The sequence below is a fragment of the Planococcus citri genome, chromosome 2 (assembly GCF_950023065.1).
Source record: "Planococcus citri chromosome 2, ihPlaCitr1.1, whole genome shotgun sequence".
NCBI classification, from domain to species: domain Eukaryota; kingdom Metazoa; phylum Arthropoda; class Insecta; order Hemiptera; family Pseudococcidae; genus Planococcus; species Planococcus citri.
Window position 1 is genome coordinate 29,108,612 of NC_088678.1, and position 20,466 is coordinate 29,129,077.

Genomic DNA, 20,466 nt, shown 5'->3' on the forward strand with positions numbered 1-20,466 from the left:
ATTTTTATTTTTATTTGTATCTGTTCGCGTTCGTTGGTTGCTTTTACCTCGACATACGAGTAGGTACACGTAAAAAGAACAAGAAAGGATCAAGAAAAGGCCCGAAGCACGAGAAAATTGTGTATAATGCTCCAGGTCTAGGTTTTTTCCCCTCTATGTGTAACTTTTCTTTTCTTTTTGCTCGGTACTACGTAATCAATTCGCGTGTTTTTTTGGCTGTATGTGTCTTTGGTGCTTTGTGCGACAAGATTTCACTCTATCAATAAGATTCGAAGTCGACGTAGTATACGTGGTTTTGGGGGTTTTTCTGTCGTAATTGTCTGGAAAAGTTGGTCTTTTCAAACGTCATCTTAAACGTAACATCGATTACTCTCTTAGTCGAACGTACCTACTACATAAGCCACATGAAACGATTTATATTCGTGTAATAATGTTAGTACCTACCTTTGGTACACTACATAGAGTCTAAGGAAGTTACCTGGCTTTTTCATTTTTTTTCTCTCTCTCTCTCTCTCATCATGTAGTGTAAGTCTCTGGTTTGAACATGGTCGTCGTAGTCGTCGTTGTGAATTACCAAAAGCCCATAATACGTGATACAGAGTTTGAAATAACTTTTGAATTACTCGCTATAACGGTGCAAAGGTTACCTTATAAAGCTCATATAGTGTACAAAAAAGCTTGTATTAAAAAACATAACTTAGTTTTGCGTAGTCGTCGTAGTCGTCGTTTTAGCTCGTCGTGTAACATTAAAAAACTTTTTATTACTTGCCCGCCGACGGCGATATGTGGCTCATTTTAATATTAATCTGTCGCTAACACACACAAATATCCACACACGCGAATATCCCCGTCCCCCTCGTCCCTTTTCCCTGCTCCTTATGACTCGCCTCGATCCTACTCGTCGCTGCAATGTACCTACTCCTAGCTACCATGTACATTGTACATGTATGTAGGATTGATAATAAAAGTTTGCTAATTTTCTAAGCAACCAACTTCGTACATATATGAGTATTTTGTCGGGAAAAATACGCCAAAATTTATCGTAGCGTGCGAAAAAATTTACGACCGATTGGTTGTGAACTGTTGTTTAGAAAGTACCTGCAACGACAACGACCCCTGAATGTAAAAATATCTTGAAAAATGATTCATGCCCTTTTGTGTGGGTGCTCAGTTGCTTGAAGTAAACAAAATCTTGTCGTGTGCCGTGTGTCTTGTTGTTTGGGGTAAATGAATTGTGTATCTTGGTAGAAAGATGGGTAAATTATTTGATGTGTAAGTTGTATTGTAGGCATATTTTCATTTTGTATGGAATAAGGAAGGCTACTTACTTATGCTGTTGCGAAACAAGAAAGGCAACTTAAAGCACTCTTAGTTTATTTCGAAATCTTACTCTAATCAAAATTTGATTTTTTTAGCCATAAATTGATGGAAAATCAACACATCTAATTTTTTAGCAAACACTTTTAATAGTTCAAGAAGTTTGTTAAAACTTGATAAAACCCTTTAAAAATGATGAACAGTTGATAAAACACAAGATCATTATGTGAAATGACTCAAAAATTCTTAATAAGCATCAAAAAGCTGCAGAGTGCAGACAACATAAAAAATTGAATAAACTGCAAAAATTACAAAAAAAATTAATAAACTCTATGATAAACAAAGCATTTTTAAAAATAATCTAAGAATGAATGGAGTTTGAATGAAATCGAGCAAAATTTATTGAGAGTTGAATCAGAAAAAGAAATTTCCTCGTCAACAAGCAAAATCTATTCCAATTGGTCAAAAAGGGAAAAGAGGTTGTCCGTTGCGCCAATACAGCAATACTTTTATAAGATACCTATTTTCTTTTTTTTTATGTAGGTACTTAGTCTTTTTCAAGTTCGATTTTAATCCGTTTTAGAACATTTAATTTCATCGTTAAAATGCCAATTTTTGGCCATCTGCCCCACGTTGGGCGCCAATGATTAAAATGCCAATTTTTGGCCATCTGCCCCACGTTGGGCGCCAATGAGAGATAATCTAAGGTCTAAGTCGATGGGAAGGATATGTGAAGATGTTGGGGTATTCCTTTCATTGAAACTCCCGGAATTGTTCTCCAGAGAAAGGGAAGATGTCCGCTAGCGGTTGTAAATTTTTTTATCCGTTGCTTCATAAATTTTTACATTGGTTGAAAACTTTTGTTGTCTGGGTAACATTTTTGCTGATGGGAGTTTACGATTTAGTCGTGGTAATGATATTTTGAAAACATGTTGTTATGCAAAAAAAAATGGGCAAGCTGTATTTCTTAAAGTTACCTACCAGTATCCAGAGAATGTGGAATAGGTGTCTGATAAAAAATTAATACCCAAATGAAATGTGAATTCATGTCGCCAAGAGAGCTTTTCAATTGCAAAATCATGTCAAAAATCCAAATACGACTTTTTTGTAATTCTCTTCTCAAATCCTGGTGATTTCTGAGGCCAGTACACTGCTGTTGTTTAAATGAAATTTTCAGATAGCGCGTAGAATGGATTACTAAGTCGGAAATCAGGCATAAAATCCAATTTAGCTAATGAAAAATATATAATGAATAGTTTCCATTTTCACCTAAGGCTGAGGTTTAGATTAGATTTCTTGTCCGATTTCCGACTCTGTTATCGACTCTGTAAGTACATACAACATCTTGTCTGAAAATTGCATTCTAACAACAGCAAACTTTTAGCCTCAGAAATGCCAATTGAATTATGCACAATTTTTTGTAAATTTTCATTTCTATGTAAATATGTAATTGAATTAGGTAGGTACTTACCTATCAAAAATGTTGCTTTTGGAATTCCAACATAATTTTTGAACGTATGGAAAGAAGCTCTCTGGGCGATGTAACTTCACATTTTATCATGTTTATCTTTAATCTTCATATTCCAAGATCTGATTAAGTGGTAAATATTTGTCTTCTCTCTTCTCTCTGGAAGTTATTTATTAGGTATTTATTTTATTTATTTATTTATTTATTTATTTATTTATTGCTTCAGTACTCAAATACATAGTTATACAAACTTACATACTCATTAAAACTGGTTCCAAAAATGAATTTTAACCATTTGAATGGAATTGCGATTTTTGGAAAGAGCACTCCCATACTCAAAATTTCAGCAACCCAAATTCATTTTTCGATGTTTGGCGAATTTTTGAAAATCCAAAATTGACCATTTTCTGTGGATTCGTGCTATAAAAAAAAATAGTAATGAATTGATTGAAAATTAGTCCTACAGCGAATACATAAATCAACTCCCCAAATCCAAATTTCGTCGTTTCAGCCTTTCTGTAAGTAGTCTCCAGTGCGATTTTCAATATTTCTCCCAAATTTTGAATTTGCTCCAAAAAGCGCGGATATCAACTTATGCTGCTAAAAATCAAGTCGGGTCTTATTTTCAACCTGTTTAACGAGCTTTTATCAACATCTGAGCAGATTTTAAGGCGGAAACCTCGAGTGTGTTTTTTTGGCCAACATTCTCCTCTCGTCATAAAAAATATCTTGGTCAAAAAACACGCTCGCGGGGTGTCCGCCTGGAAATCGGCTCAAATGTGGATAAACTCGTTAAACAAGTCGAGTATAAGACACAACTCGATTTTTAGCTGCCTTAGTTGATATTCACTGCTTCTGGAGCAAATCCAAAATTCTGGAGAAATTGGAAATTGCGCTGGAGGTTCCAGAATGTCTTAAAACGATGAAATTCAAATTTGGGGGTTAATATTAGATTCAGGACTATTTATTAATTACCAAAAATTGTCAATTTTGGATTTTTAAAGTCTCCAAAAATCGAAAAATGAATTTGAGCAGCTGAAATGTTGATTAATGGGGGTTCCAGACCCTACTCTTACCAAAAATCGCGGTCCCGTTCAAATCGGACACGGACACTTCAAGTTCCCTTGTTAGTTGAAAAAATTTTAAATTAAAAAAAACTCCAAGATCTTTTTTTTTTGCAGAAAATCACCTACTTGAAATGTTGTTTATACTTACTAAAGCTAATCCCTCGAATCAATTATCACCATTTTCAGACCGATCTGAAGCCTTTAACAAAAGTTGATTATCGCCCTCAATTACTATTTACCCCAAAAACAACAGGACAATTCTACTCGTATTTGCACAACGTTTCTTTTTTTTGTTATTGTTGAAAATGTGCTCTTGAGTCACACCGTGAATAAAGGTAGGGGTTGATTTTAGAAATAGAAATTTGTTGCAAAATTTGCTTATTTTGGATTTTCTTTTATTTCCAAATTGAAAATAATCGTCATCTGGTGAATATCGAAGATTTTTACTGTACTAAGTATAGCCTTTCTAACCTACAAGTCTTTGCGTGCTAAGCAGTAGTTCTACCACTGCACTTTCTTTTCCCAGGTTGGTCTATATTCCAAAGATTGATTCTGGCTGTAGACTTCAATGTTCTGAAAAAAATCAATGGAAGAATCAAGCAAAGATGATAAAGTCGAAATTTTAAAGTCACCTATCTAGATTTTAAACCCACCCCGAATGACGGTATGCCTTTTTTTTAGACTTGCCAACTCGGTTGGAAACTGTTTCGAATCGTTTTGTGTGGTCTTGTAGCCGCCAGCAGATTCCGAAACTTGAAATTTCCACAAATTTTTATAAAATGAAATTGGAGAGCTTAAATTCACTCTGTACCTTAATTTCAACATCCTGAGTTAACTAGAGGTGGTTTGATGAAGTCATTTTTTAGATTTTTTACCGATTAGGCTAGTAGTCAGTTTTCCAAAATTGATGCGTTCAAGTAGATATATTTTTGCAGCTTTTACCTTATGAGCAGGAACATACCAATTTTGGAAAAATGGTCACCAACAAGCACCATTCTCGATCATACGTGCTGAAATTAATATGGGCAGATATTTCTGCATTTTTTGAAGAACTAAAATTCCTAAAAAAAAGTCGCTGGAGGCTCAAAAATGACCTGAAACCACCTCCAGTTGACTCATCATGTAGTAATTCAGATGCTACTCGTAAGTAAATTTCGACTTTACAACTTCATTTTGGTGAAATTTTGTTGAAATTTTGAGTATCAAAAATTTACTGAAAACTCCAAAATGGCTCAAAACAATTCTTAACTTTTTCCACTCGATTTGGTGGGTCGAAAATAGGGTCGATCCCAAATTTCACCTTTCTAGATCGATTTGGTGAAATTTTGATTTTTTCTCATTTTTAGTTCAGATTTGATTTTTTTAAAATTTAGCAAAAATTCGAAAACTTGCTTTTATCCTTTGAAAGACTGGTTCCCTGAACTGTGGGGGGGGGGTCCGAATTACGATTTACGATAGTATTTTTTATTCGCTGAAAACGTCCTACTCGTCTTTTTACGGAGTTCTCGACAAATTCTGACGTATTATTGACATTTGCCTCGATTCATTACCGAATAAGGTGCAAAGTAGGCCAATTTATTCGGCACGAATGTTATTCCAGTTGCATTATTCATGAAATTCGCTCCTTGAGAAATCGGGTGGGCAACTTGTTCAACTCTTGTGAGTTGTGTGATTATAAACCTGCTTATTACCTACCCTGTGTTATAATTTTCCTTCTAGGAAGGAAAATGCGGGAAATGGGAAGACAACGAGTGGGAAAATTGAAGTTTAACGAAAAATTCCACCTACTTAACCCTTCAGCTTATGTAAAAGCCATAATACTCGTACGACAATATCAAAGCTATTGATTGGTTTTTGCGTAGTACTCGTTGTACGTTTTTTTTTTTTTTTTTTTTGTATTTTATTCTATTTTTTCGTAACGTACGTACGTATTGTACGTATACGTATATTCTCGTAGGCGTCTAATCCGTCGTGGCGATCGTCGCCAACGCTGCTACCGTCAATGTCTCCATCGTCGTCGTCATCATAGGCGCAGCAACGCCACCATTCCAATATTTCAAAAGCGTACGAAATTGGCGCTAGTAATAATTAAAACGTTATTATCATTTTTTTTATTAGAATAATACCGCAGCGATGGGCATACGTTACAGTCATATAGTACTATATACAACGTTATTAAAAAATGTGCAGACGGAGCGAAGAAGTAGAGTGGTAAAAAAAAAGGCCACACAATCCAAAGGCGTTGGTGACGCGGCGTGGCGTCCAGCTAATAATATTTTTTATATGACGCGAATAATTACGCTCTGTACGTATAGCACCAGAGCCGGCCGTTTTCTCATTATCTTAATAACACATTGGCCGGAATATTTTTAATACGGCGCACGAAAATCCGCGCCCGAGTCGATTCCGCTGTGTTGCGTCGAATTAAAAACCAATTTAGCAAATTAATTTCTTATTGTGGACGTAACCGCGTCGTCGTCGTCGCGCCGGGTGCTACGTTCACCCCGAAGTAGGTGTTATGTGGAAAGCTCGACTCGGTTCTCAGCGTGATTAAATTTTTTCGCAGTTATTTTTTTTTTCGCTTCGCGCCTCGAAGTACGTTATTGCTATTGGTCGTATATAAGTGTACGTACGTACGTACGTACGTTAATTCGTATAGTTATACGATGAACATTTTTTTCCTTCCGAAATGGTTATTTACCAGAAAAGAAGTGTAGGAGAAGTTGGAGCCGGATTTTCTCTTATCAGTGGTGCTGAACGGTTGGTTTTCCGATTAAAAGCCACTCACAAACTTAAAGATGGGTAAAATATTCCAACAAGTGGGTTCAATTTTTTACAAACAATAAAACTAGGTAGGTACATATAATATTAATTACACAAACACATGTATGTAAAAGTAAGTCCTGAAAAAGAACTAACAAGTAACAAGTGAAAAGCCAAAGCAAAATCCATCTTGTGATCAGATTTTGATTTTGTTATAATTTCAAGAATTTCTCGTGAAATCGCTATTTTTTATAAGACTGTGACCGTCCAGGAAAAAAGGGACCTAGTCACGAAAAACAAAATTCCGAGAAAAACGCATTCAAAGTTATCATCGGCGACTATGGCGTTTCAACACAATTTGGTGTGTGGGCATGGGGGGATCGTTTTTTGTTGTTGTTTGGCAACTTGTATACAGTTGAAAAACACACCTTGTTTAGGTAACGTGGTAGCTCTGTGGCGAAGTAACTGAATTACCACGCCAGAGGTACGTGGTTCGAATCCCTCAATTGGCAATTTTTCCAAATTTTTTTTTCAATTTTGATTTTTACAAGTTGATTTTGGGCAAAAAATATAATTTGAATGTTTTTTTTTGCTTTTGAAAATGAATAATGAATTTTTGTGCAAAAATTAAATTATTAAATATGACTGATTTTTTCAAATTTTTTCAAATTCAAAAATGAGCTTGAAGATCTGCCGATCTCAAAATTATCAAAAATTTCTGATGTTTTTAGATGAAGAAATCGAAAAAAAATCATCAAAGTAAAAAAAACGTGTCATGAAGAAGAAAAATTGAGATTAAGTTGAAAAAATTTTTGTTTTTGAGTTTTTTGCATCAAAATTTTGTGTATGTGCTTGTACAAAATGTTCATTTGAGGTATGATTTAGCAATCTAGGAACTTCAAAAATGGTTTCAATCAATTTTTAAGTGTTTTCAGGTCCCGAATCCAAAAAAAAAGATTTTTTGAAAAAGTGATGCTAAGGTCCCTTTTTTCCTGAACGGTCACAGTTCTTGAAAGTTGGACAAAATTTGAGAAGTTTTCAAATTGAATTTGTATTGATTTGACTAGGGTTGTCCACATTTTACACGGAAATAATTTTTTCTTTAATTTTCACTGTCTCACGTTCCCGATTATTTTTTTTCTTTAGGTGCAGGTAAGGTAGTTCACAAAAAAAAAAAAATCCGGCCAAATCGGTTAAGATTAACCTATGCCTTTCGACCCCTCAATGTCCTTATGGGAATTAACATAGGATTTTACATATTATTGTGAAAAAATAATTTTTATTAAAGTGACCGTTTGAACCTTGAAAAGTTCAAGTGTGAACATGAACAACTTGAAAGTGTTTTGATGAATTTTCAACATCTGATGGGTAAATTATTGAGGAGCCACGAACCCCCAAATATTGTGAAATTCGCCATTTTTGGCCTGTGGGGGGTTTGTAACCGCCCACAGTAGGCTACCTCACCCTGCAAGTCAAAAATGCATTATAATTACTTGATTTTGTTCATATGTTTGCTTCGCATTGTCAAAACTTTCAGGGTGTCTACCGCCTGGTAGTAAAAGTAGTGAAAAAGTAGTGATTTTCAGACATTTTGCTTAAAAAGTAGTAAAAAATGAAAAAAAGTGGAAAATTGGATTTTCTACGCATGAAAAATATTTTGTAGAAAGGGGGCTCATTTATCGACTTTGTTGGAATTTGAATTGGACATTTTTGAGAGCTTTTGCCCTCGCTTCATCGCTCGGGCTATTTGTTCTTCTTTTTCTAAATGAACAACTACCTAATTGTTCAAATTCCAGAAATATTCAAAGTTTGAATAAAAAAAGTAAGCTCCTTCCTGCATAAAGAAATTTTTTTTTTTGCTTCTCAAACCATGAATTTTTGAGAGCTTTTGGCCTCGCTTCACTAGGCCACGTTTTCTTTTCTTTTTCTAGTTTGATTTTTTTTTCTCAAATCATCATTCAAATTTGATAATTTTGAAGCAAAATAATGGACTTCTTATAAGTAACTCTACACACACACAAAAAAAAACATAATTTTTATCCCTCTCCAAGTACTTATTTTCGAGAGCTTTTGCCCTCGCTTTGCCAGGGTCAGTTCTTTCTCTTTTCCATAATTAAAAAATTCTAGACTTGAAACAGAAATCAAAATTTTTATACGTTACCTACATATATGAATATTAAGCAGAATTATACCTTTCAAATGACAAAATTGTTACTTACGTATCTCTTACTCATACATTTTACTTGAAAACTGGCCGCGTTTTATTTCGAAAAATTGGAAATTTTTTTCACAAAAATCGTTCAATTTTTTCATTGAATTTTTGCATATTTTTTGGAAATTTGTTATATTGTAAAAAGTTTTTTTTTCGCCCAATTTAATTACATTTAGCTGAGAACTTTGAAGGTAAAAAAAAATAAAAAATTGAAATATCAAAATTGTATTTTTGACATTCGTTTGCTTGAAAAAAATCTGGAGACATTTGAAGACATCAGAAAAGCAGAAAATTTGAATGTATGTAAAATTTTGCCTCGCCAACCCCCTCCCACTCTTGAAAAAATTCCAAAAATCTTAAAAACGTCTTGACATAAGTCCTGCTTCAAATTTTGATTTTTTTATTTTGAAATTTTGTTGAAGACACTCTGAAAAAGGAGAAATTGATCTGGGGGGGGGGAATATTTTGGAAGGTGATGATTATTTTTGAAAGGTAGTGAAAAAGTAGTGATTTTCAGTCAACAAATTTCTGTAGACACTCTGCTCAATTTTGGAGATATTCAGTCAGAACTGCAATTTCACTATTTTTCATTTAATGTAAAATCTCATGTTAAATCCCATAAGAACATGGAGAAACTGAGAGACACAGGTTAATCTGTACCGATTTGGCTGAAATTTTTTTTGTGAACTACCTAGTAACCTACTCCTGCAGGAAAAAAATGAGGGGCTGAGACCTGAACATTTCAAAAATTTTGTAATGCGGATAACCCTAGTATTGATATAAATGTACTATGTAGTATCAAAAATTCAATTTTTTCCAACTTTTCGAAAGCTTGACATAATGTCAGAAAGTCAACTAATTTTTAAAAGTCAACCTGACGCGGATTCAGGATAGTCAAAGAGGGGATGGGTAAATGAGCCAATTTGCCCCGGACCCTTGCTTCTTGGAGGGCATGGCAAAAGAAGGGCCTGTGATGAAAGAAACCCCTGTTGTAAAGGTATATCGGGATTCTAACTGGCCGTCCAAGACAGGACAAGTTAGAATGTGGATCGACTTTCCCACCCTTCCTAGCCAAAGCTTAGCAAGGTACCTTTAACTCGAATATTATCAAGAAAGAACAATTAATACAATTCCATTGTTTATTGGATTAATCGAAGATGAATACAAGATAATATTTCTATATCGTATTACGACACGTTACGCCTATGTACAAAGATAAATCGTTGCACTTCTGCATGAGATGCGACCAAGACCAAGATAATTTTAATAATGAGGCCACAGACGTCCGTCTCGTTCGTCCTGCACTCTGTCCGAACTAGTCCGTCCAGAGTGCACTGCTACGCAGTGCAGCCTCGACTACAGGGCATAAAGTTCCCTGCTATGGCGAGTACTTTGGGTCCTCGAATACCCTCTACACTGTTATTTTACTTCCAAAACATTAAAATCTTCAAAAGTTTTTGCCCTTGCTTCGTTCGCGGGCTTGTTTTCTTTCTTTTTTCACGAATAAAATTTCTAAAAAAAAAATATCTCGAACTTTAAAAAATTAACTTTTTTCTTGAAAATTTATCGTTTTTTATGCTTCTCGAAATTCAAATTTTTAAAAACTTTCACCCTCAATCGGGCCTGTTTTTTTTCATTTTTCAAAATAGTTCTCTCAAAACACAAATTTTTAAAAGTTTTTGCCCTCGCTTCGCTCGGTCCTGTCCTCTTTAACTCGACGAAAGAAAAAAAAATTACTTCCTAAAAAAACATCGTTTTTAAGCATTTTTTCTTGATCGACATTTGTGTCATTCCGCAGGTAAAGGGCCCATTTGGTCGATATTGAGTTAGGGGTGGGGGGGTGGGTGAAGTAGACCTCCGGAGCAATCATATGAGCTGGATAGAAGCCCAAAAAGTGCAAAAAAAAACTCCAAAAAAAATCCATAATTAAAAATTTGAAAAACTCAACTTTTGAGAAAATTGCCTTCAAAGTTTTTTTTCTAAAAAAAACTAACTGAAATTTCACGTAATCCGAAAACCTTCATACCTAAAATTGAAGATTATTGTTTCTGATGTCAAATATTACTACCCACCTGCAATAGCGATTTTTTTTACTCAATATTTTCATGTTTATGAGTATTTTAAGCCTGAAAAACAATGAATAATAAATTTAAATTATGCATAAAAATTCATTACCTACTCTGTTCAAAATCAAAAAAAAATTATTAAATTACATTATTTTTTAAATTTACTGTTGTATTAAAATAAAAAAAAAATTCCCGTTTGGGCCCCCAAAAATCCAAAACAATGAATGAAAATTTTTATAAGTCATATTATAAATATGATATCAATTGGAAAAATTATAGTATTTTTGCCCTGCATTAGCCGGCAAACTTTCGCTCAGTCGAACCGCCTACCCAGCTCTTTCTCTCTCGAAAAACCTCTAGTATATAGTTTCGTCCCTGGAAATGGGTCCAAATTACATTACAGTCCCGGGTCCGCATGGGCTCTCGGCGATCCTGCGCGGATCAGCGTTTACACGAATGAGCGTCTTGCTAATTTCAAAATTACCCCTGACGTGAAAAACATATCCATGTCAAAACTCAAATCGCAACTTTTTCTTCGGGAATGTGTTCGGATGGACCCTCTGAACTACCAGAAAAAAACCGACTCTCCTACCCCTGGAGGAAAATTTTTTAGGGGGCTAAAACCTGTTCCGATTCACGTTTTTTGCGTTTTAACTCCGTAAATATTCGGTTTCTGAGAAAAAACTACCATAACGAAAAATGATTCCCTTCAAATTCTCGATAATTTGATACTACGCTCGATACCCATCTCTCAAGGGGCGGGGGGTGTCTAAAAAAGGGGTGGAAAGAGTAGGTGTTTCCAAAAAGGTCAGTCCAATAAATTAATCAAAGCTACTTAATATGTATCATTCGTTTTTGCTCAAATTTTTTTTAAACAAACTACTCACCCAACTACTAATCAAACCACCGTCGATTGGTCGTCAACCCTCCTCAGGTGTTGGTGGGGGATGGTGGATTTTGCAAGTAACACACAACTGAATCATGTATTTGAAAAACGAATCTGGACTTGTGATATATCGAATAGTATGTTATCGAGGTCGCTGAATATGAATATGAACTTATTTTCTGGGTCTGACCCCTCAAAGCCCCTCTGTGCCCCAAAAAAGGGGTAAAAATTTTGAAAAATCATGAAAAGTCGAGTGATATATCGAATGGTATGTTTTTGAGATCGCTGAGTACGAATATAAAATTATTTTTTGCTTGCTGGAAGAATCGGATTCCGGAATCAGATTCGGAATCGCCCAAGTCTGGTTATTGTTTTTACTTCACCCCCAATGTACCTACATTCATGAGTTACACATCAGCCGAATTATAAGCTGAAAATTAGATTTTCAATTTTTATCAAAGTGATGTTCTTGACAGCCTAACAGAGCATACTTATATTTTTTTATTATTTTTTTGTTGTTAATATTTTTCCGTGTAAGACATGATTGAAAATAATCCTTAGATATTCATTTTAAAATTCCTTTGAATGATTTCAATCATATTTTCTCAGATAAGCACTGAAAATGTTGAAGATTGATTTTTTTTACCAAAAGCTCAGCTTAAAATATTCTAAATGAGTTTCTGGGATCATGAAACAAAAATATCACTTCTCAGAATCTGTTCTCGTTTCTTTCCTTCGTAGCCTTATTTTTTCGCAGAAAATCCTGCAAAAAAAAACAGTAAATATAGGTAAAACGTAAAAGCACACAGTACACAAGTATATAGGAAACCTTAGCTACGCTGTGTAGACGAGTATAGAAAAGCTCTCGAAAACTAAAACGTTATACGCTGTGTAGTCATGGTGAGCGATGTTATGGGCTTATTTAGATATCAGTTCTAATTGACGCGCGTTAAAAACTATACCTACCAAGCTACCACCCTATACTATGTAGATGTACACTGCACAGTACTTAAACGTACATCTACTATGTACTTAAGTAAAGTCAACTTGGCATAAAAGGTCGTCGGATTTATCGTAGTACGAATGACGTCACTAATCCTCATCGTTGGTTGCAATTCTCGCGAGAACGTCGAACAACCGAGAGAATTTCAAGCTCGAATTAATTTTTCACCTAGCTAATTTTTTCAGCCCGCTTTTGATTGATGCTGCGAGCTGAATACTCTCATCGTCGTCGTCGTCAGTGTAAAATGTCGACAAGACGACGAATAATTTGGCGTATTTCAAGAGTCCTTTTCACTACGCCATTCTCTGCCTACCTACTCGTTCTCTTCGCTCAAGTATATGCTCGAGAAAGCTTTCCTTTGCCTTTGCGTCGTTTTGGAGTTTGTGGACTACTGTAGAGTAGATCCTACTCGTACTCTCGTATATCGAAGTCGAGTCTTCAAAACGTCACTTTTCGTTAGTTTTGTATTCCATTCGCACGCAGACGAATAGTATTATAAAGCTGTTTAAAATGTAAGTCCGATGAGAGAACTTCAACACGAAGAGGTGCGTTCGCGTTGACAGATGAGTAGCGGAGGCAGAGAGGGGGGGTCATTTTACTCGCAGTTTGTAATTTAGTTTTGAGGCTACGCGTTCGCTATTAGCGCGAATAAGCTACGTAGGTATAAGTTTTGGTGTGCGTGTCGGGCACGGTATAGGGAAGTTGATCAACATTTTGAATCAAGCTGCGTGTTAAAATATGGCCAACTTTCTTGCATAATTTTTGTTTGGTCGGCGGCGCGCGATACTACGCTTTATGAGGAAAAGTAAACCAGAAAGAAATTATCGAAAGATATATTTATAATTTAGTTATAGAAGAAACTTGACATGTAAACGTCGAATTTGGAGTAGGAAGAGGGGAAGGGGAGGGGAAAGAAATACACTTTTTACAACTTCGCAGCTACTTAATGTATATAAGCGTCAATTGTCGACTTTGGTACGAAATTTAGGGCAAACGAGGGGGGCTAAGAGGGTGTTATTGTAGCTCTAGCCATGGTGTATAGGATTGATTATGCACACGTTCATCGTACCTAAAATCTATCGTGCGGTGTACTGTATACCTATACTACAGTTCGCGTCGGTAATGGTTTTACATTTCACGTCGTCGATTCCATTAGCAAAATAGAGAGAGAAAGATGGAAAGCGAAGTGTAATCTAATCGAGCAGAGTATTTCCATCGCACACGTGGTCGACGCCTTCTTTTTTCCCTCACGTCCGAGTGGCTCAGGGGTCGTGTAACCGCATTGATATGTACCTATATTATACACATGGATGGGGCTCGAGCTTTGAATATAGGTATACTACGTACAATATGTATATATACAGTGTGTGCTTTGCTTATGTAGCGTAGAGACTTTGAGTACACATCTACGTGCTCTGTCATGAGTTTAGAATGCTTGGTACTGGTTCGTTCATACCTATTACACAAAGACGATAATGTACCTACCTACATTACTATGATGGCATGAATTAGGTGTGGGCAAATTGGTTAAGATGAGCTGTGGTAAATATACGAGTAGTACGTGAAGAAGGGATACTCTAAGGGAAAATACCTGAAGAGAAAATCAGATGAAAAATTACTTACTAAATATCTCAATTTCTCTAATTGTTTTGTAATTACGTTCCGTTATCCGTTGCTCTGATCTTGTAGTTCAGTTGCATTCTTTTAATACTTTTTTCATGACTAATAATTTAAGTTTCAACCTAGTAGGTATTTTCAACACTTTTTCTCGCAATTTTTGCGAAATTTTAATTCAGTGACTACATAACTATTGATCATGTAAAAATTTCTGACATTAAGTGGCTTTCACTGTATAGAATTTTTGATTTAAAAAAGTTGAAATCATTTTTCGTGTACTCGTAGAATGAATTGTTGCTGAGATAGATGCGAATATTGAATGTTGAAGACAATTCAATTCCAATAAAAAAATTGAATTTGAAGTTGACCAAAATTATCGCGAAAAGTAGAATAATCAGGGTATTTTGACACTCTGAACACTGATTTTTAATAGTCAAAAAGTGCAAAAAAAAAAAACTATAAAAATTGAACATTGGTTTTTTGCAATTATCGCTCTCACGCATTTGAATTCACAAAAACTGAATGCGTAAAGTGAATCTAAATTTAAAGAAACACGCTTTAAAAAATATTTTTGCAAACTGATAGATTTTTTTAGTTTTTGCGCAATGTGCAAAAAAACTAGGTATATTGTTTTCACTTTTTTATCAGCTGATTTTTAATTTATAGCCAATCAGCGAACAGTATCTCTACAAAAATAGCCAATCGGTGATTAGCATTTCAATTCAAGGCAATTAGAGATTAGGATTTCATTAATGCTTGGCAATAATATTTTGGCGCCAAATTCGAAAAAGTAACCAGCAGTTGTTTGCATCCGTGATGATTAGAAATTTTAGCACTGTACCTAATTCATCAGAAATTTAGAGGCAATTTTTAAATGGCAATGAATTTCAGAATTTTCGGCTTATATTGTCAATCAACAAACAGTATTTCAATAATTACTGTTTATCTAAACTAAATTCGAGACTGATTTGGAATTTCATTTTAATGTTTTTTCATTCCTGTATCTCCTGTACGAATGGTTTTATTTAGTTGAATGTTCTAATTTTTGAGAAATTTATTTGACTTGATTTCAATAAAAGTATTAGGTACGTACATTCTACTTTATAAATTATGTATGTATATGAAAAGGATTAAGAAATGAAAACTCAGCTTCAAGTTGATATTTAAAAGCAAACTTAGCAGCAATGCAACCATCAGCCAATATGGTGGAAGCAAATGCAAAAACTATCTTGCAATCAGCGAACAGCTGATGGCTTGTTATTTTCTTCGCAAATTGTTCCTCAGAAAGCTAAAAAAACATCAATTTTCATCGTTTGTTTGCACTTTTCAAATATTAAGAATTCGATTTCGAAAAAATAAATTCCAGATTCGTGCTCGGCATGTCCAAATACACCAATTACCACACTTTTCACGATAATTTGTGGTCGAATTACTCGAATTCACATTTTATTGGAATTAAATTTATGGTCCTCAACATTCAATATTTTCTACCTACGAAACAATTATTTATCTTTTATGAAAAGTGATGAGAACTTTTTTGAGATACATTTTATTTAGAACAATTTTTGTGATAACTATTTTTCTCGCAGGTGCCGCATTTCCAGAGAAAAATGCGAAAACCCTATTTTAAGGGAGGTCTTACCCCTCCAGGAGATGCTCACAACCTAGGAGTAGGGACTTTTGGTATCTTGTTCAGGGAGATATTCCCAAAACATTTTTTATAAAATCCCCAGCTATTAGAATTTTTTTGGATCGAAATATCTAACGATCTTTCACTATGGCGTACTTTGCTAGGATGGAATTTCTCACCTCCCAATCCCATCCATCAAAGGTGATGAGTACCTTGGGAGAGAAAATAATTCTGCATTTTTCAATTTGACACGGATATATTTTTGTGGAAAGGAAGGGCTGTGTATCAAAAATTTTAATGCGTTAATTCACGTCCCTTTGACTTTTGAAAACTTGGTAAAAAATGATTGAATTCTTCATCATGGAACTTAAAAATTTTGGATTACTTACTTACTGCATTATTATATTTTTGGAAATTTAAGAGACGTGCAAAGTATGCTTAACATCCGCAAGTTTGTGTTTGGGTTGAAAATGGTCCTAATCGATAGTTTAGATACTAAATCAAGAAACAGAGTGGGGTTTTTCAATTTGAGTTGTTTTTTCAGTCAGTGGAGATGGCTAAAGTTCTGAAAACGGTCGTTTTTGCCCTACTTCAAAAATTCATAGCGACATTCGTATTATTTTGCGAAAAAAACCATATTCATTTTCGAATTCTATAACCTTTTCAAATAGACTAATTTCTCCGATTTTTGATGTTCTGAGTTTCAAGGGCATACGTAAGATTTTTGTTTGCAGGTGTTTTGAATGTGAAAAAAAATATGCTCCAGTGCAGTAATCAGCCTTCGATAAAATTTGGCATATTTTTTGACTTATACATATTAATAAAATATGATTTTTACAGCGCATATGAAGTGGTTTCATCTCACCCCCAGAGGGCTGGAGCCCCAAACTACATATATGATTTTAGGGGTAAACGGGTAATTTTGTGAGTTTTGAACTGACTGATTTCCAAATTTGTGTACAGGTGAAGGTGCTGGAGATGAGTGTTGCAGAATTTTTTTATTCAATTTCAGATCACTGAATTGACCTTGAAAGTAACTTTATAAGCTAAAAATCACAAATGAAATTGTTTACTTGGAAAAATTCGTAGAATCCGAGAATGACCTTGGTTTTTTTCGCCAAACAATACGGAGTCGGATGTCGTTATAAATTCTTGAAGTAGGGTAAAAAAGGCAATTTCAGACTGCAAAAACAACTCAAAAATTGAAAAATCTCACTCTAATTTTTTGTTTTAAAGTCTGAACTATCAATTAAGCTCATTTTCAACCCAAACACCAAAAAAAAAGATTCCAAATTGTAGTACCTTTTGGTAATCTGCTGATTATTTCCCGTTCCAGTTTGTAAAAAATATAAAATCGTATTCTTACGATTATTTTCACAACATGGTAAAAGTTATATTTTTCGTTTCCGTTATTTTAAAATTTTTGAATTCAATTAAAAACGAATTTACTTACTCTTAACATTGTGCCAGAGCGTGGTTGTGTTCTCATCAAGCTTATTTCGTCGAAATTTTAGTAGGTGTTCAACTTTTGACAAATTTTCGAATAGGTAGGTAATTCAAACTGACTATTTTCTATGAAAAATATTGAAATTTGATCAGAAAAAAAATTGTGATTGGATTGCTGAAATTCGGTCCATGTTCTATTTTTGATCTCTCAAATCGAGTGACGATAGTTTTGAGCTTTTTCAGAGGCTTCTGCAGGTTTTTGAATTTAGCAGTTTTTGAAAAAATCGCCTATGTAAAGGCCAAAACGAAATTCAGATTTCTCGTAACATAGGAAAATCCAAAAAATTTCTGAAGCTCTGAAAGTGCTCAAAACCTTCGTCAAATCATTTGATAGGTTGAAATATTGATATCTAACTTGTTTTAATTTTTTCATAGAAATGTATGGGGCAAAATTTAAATGTTTGAAAAATCACTAAAAATTCAAATGAAGCATACTTACAGCATCTGAAATTTGGCTCAGTGGTGTAGGTTCTGTGGTGTATGCCTTTGAGGGGTTTTTTTTTGTTTATGCGAAAAAATTTCTATCAGTTTCAACTTCTCTTTTGTGTGATTCTATGTATCAAGAAATGAGAAATATGTATGTAGATAGTAACATGTTGAAAGACGAGTGTACTCGTATGAGCATAATTAAAGAAAGAAATTTAAAAGTGACTAATAACCTGATGCGGCGTGGAGACATTTCATTGGTAGTCTGAACAGTGGCTAGTGACTAAGTCTTGAATGATGATGAATATAAGCAGAATGCAAAAACTCTCCTGCAATCAGGTGAACTGCTGTACACGAGTATAATGATAATACGATAAAATACTTACGCATTTTTGGGGTTTTTATGACCCTCCTTAACCAAAAATAACACTTTGAGTTGGGTACATTCTCTAGATCTTATAAAAATGCAAATGGCCTAATTCAAAATCCTAACAACAACATTGCAAGTTGTTTGGAGTTATAAGGGTACATCTCAAAAAACTTAGTCTTTTTAAGTAAATTTCGTACACATACAAAGTGTTAAAAAACAGTTTCAATTGTTTTGAATGTTTGTCAAATAGAAATAGTTACAAGAAGTGTATTTTTTATTGGTTTGTACTGAATGGAAAAATTTTTTAAATTGATCACAAATACACGAAAAAGTGATAACTGGAATAAAATATTGGATTGAGATGCTAGCAAAAATAATTAAAAATTGCTCTGACTAAAATTACTGCAAAAACTGTGTAAGTAACAATTTTCAAATGTGAATATGAGCTTCCTATGGACTTATAGAGATTGCAATTTGTAATATACCTTTGTGTTCTACTATGATAATGAGAATGTGTCAATTTTTCCAAAAAAAATGAAGTTCATGACACTTTATGACATTCATTTTCAAAAACATGGCGTGTGACATACAAGTCGAAGGACATTTGGGGCATAAAATCGAATGTACGCCAATGAAAGGGGGGGGGTAAAAATCTCAATACCAGATGTAAAATGTAAGGAAGGTGATGCTTGCATGGACCAAAAAAAAATTCATGCTAAAACCGTTGAGAAATTTGCTGTGTAGGTACTTACACAAAATTTACCACTTTTTGAGAATTATCCACCTATCAATTTATGAAAATTTCTATTTTCTTTTTTTTTATTCTATTTGATTTGTAACTTTTTTGGTAAAAATAAGCGTGTTGATGGATTAAAATAAAAATAAAAACTGATGCGTTGAAAGATATTTCTGTCGTGATTTTTGTTTTTTTACTATTGTCGTTCAAATTATTTAACTGTTATTCAATTTTTCATTTGTCGTGGACATTTTTTATCTGTCGTGCAATTATATATGATTGTCGTTCAATTTCTTTTTTGGTCAGGCACTTTTTTATTTGTCGGGCCTGTCGTTTAGACCATCTTTTCTGTCGTGCGATTCACCTATTCTGTCGTAACGATAAATCATACCCTATTTATTTATATGTAGAGGCTCGTCTGGAAGAATTAACCCTGTGAAGTATACAATTTTGCCCTTTCAACTTCCTATATCGACCAATCAATTTACCTACGCTTGTGTGGTTTTGATTGCATGTTGTAAAATTAATTTTTTCGACACCGGTTACAGAACACCCTGTACTGTGAATCTTACAAATAATCTTTTGCTGAGTCTGTTTCATAATAAGTTATATCCTTGAGAAAATTTTAAAAATAAGTACCTAAATATAATATACTTAATAAACCATCAAAAAATGAGTAAAAATTGGTATTTGCCCATACTTACTGTCTCCTTTCTGCCCTCTCCCCCATGGTTCGTGTGTAGTAGAGAGAAAGAAAAACTTCGAGCGATTTTTTTTTACTTTTTAAATTAAAAATTACTTAACATCTTTGCTACAGCCTTTGGCAATAACGATCGTTGTATCCATGAGATGCTGATACCCTCAATTGTATTTCTTTATTTCAACTCATCATTTCCTTTCTTTGTTTTTTTCGTTACAGAGCGAGAAAGAATATCAAAGAGCTTTCGTCATAAAACCAATTCCCACCGCCAACGTAACACCTGTGATAGTTTTTATAAATCCTAAATCTGGAGGTAACCAGGGAGCCAAGTTATTGCAAAAATTTCAATGGCTTTTGAATCCGAGGCAAGTTTTCGATCTGAATAACGGTGGCCCGATTCTTGGGTAAGTAGCTCTGGTGTTGTTGTGTTGCTGTTACTCGTAAAGCTATCCCTCGGGGGCTGACAAGAGTTTCGCGACGAATGTAATTTTTTACCGTTCTTATTTCACAGGTTGGAATTGTTTCGTAAGGTACCGAATTTAAGAATTTTAGCTTGCGGCGGAGATGGCACAGTCGGATGGATTTTATCGGTATTGGATAAAATTCAATTCATACCTCCTCCACCGATCGGTGTCTTACCACTTGGCACCGGTAACGATTTAGCCAGAGCTTTAGGATGGGGAGGGGTAAGTGAAATGA

The 20,466-nt window shown here is 34.5% G+C and overlaps 1 protein-coding gene across 6 annotated transcripts in view; it reads left to right on the forward strand.

Moving 5' to 3' along the window:
- LOC135835348 (eye-specific diacylglycerol kinase-like) overlaps positions 1 to 20,466 on the forward strand; it is a 700,104-nt gene that overhangs the window by 659,668 nt on the left and 19,970 nt on the right. For all 6 annotated transcript variants that reach the window (XM_065349562.1, XM_065349560.1, XM_065349557.1 and 3 more), the window contains exons 7-8: positions 19,987 to 20,171; positions 20,279 to 20,453. In XM_065349562.1, the coding sequence (XP_065205634.1) occupies positions 19,987 to 20,171; positions 20,279 to 20,453 (360 nt within the window). The remainder of the gene's footprint in view (positions 1 to 19,986; positions 20,172 to 20,278; positions 20,454 to 20,466) is intronic.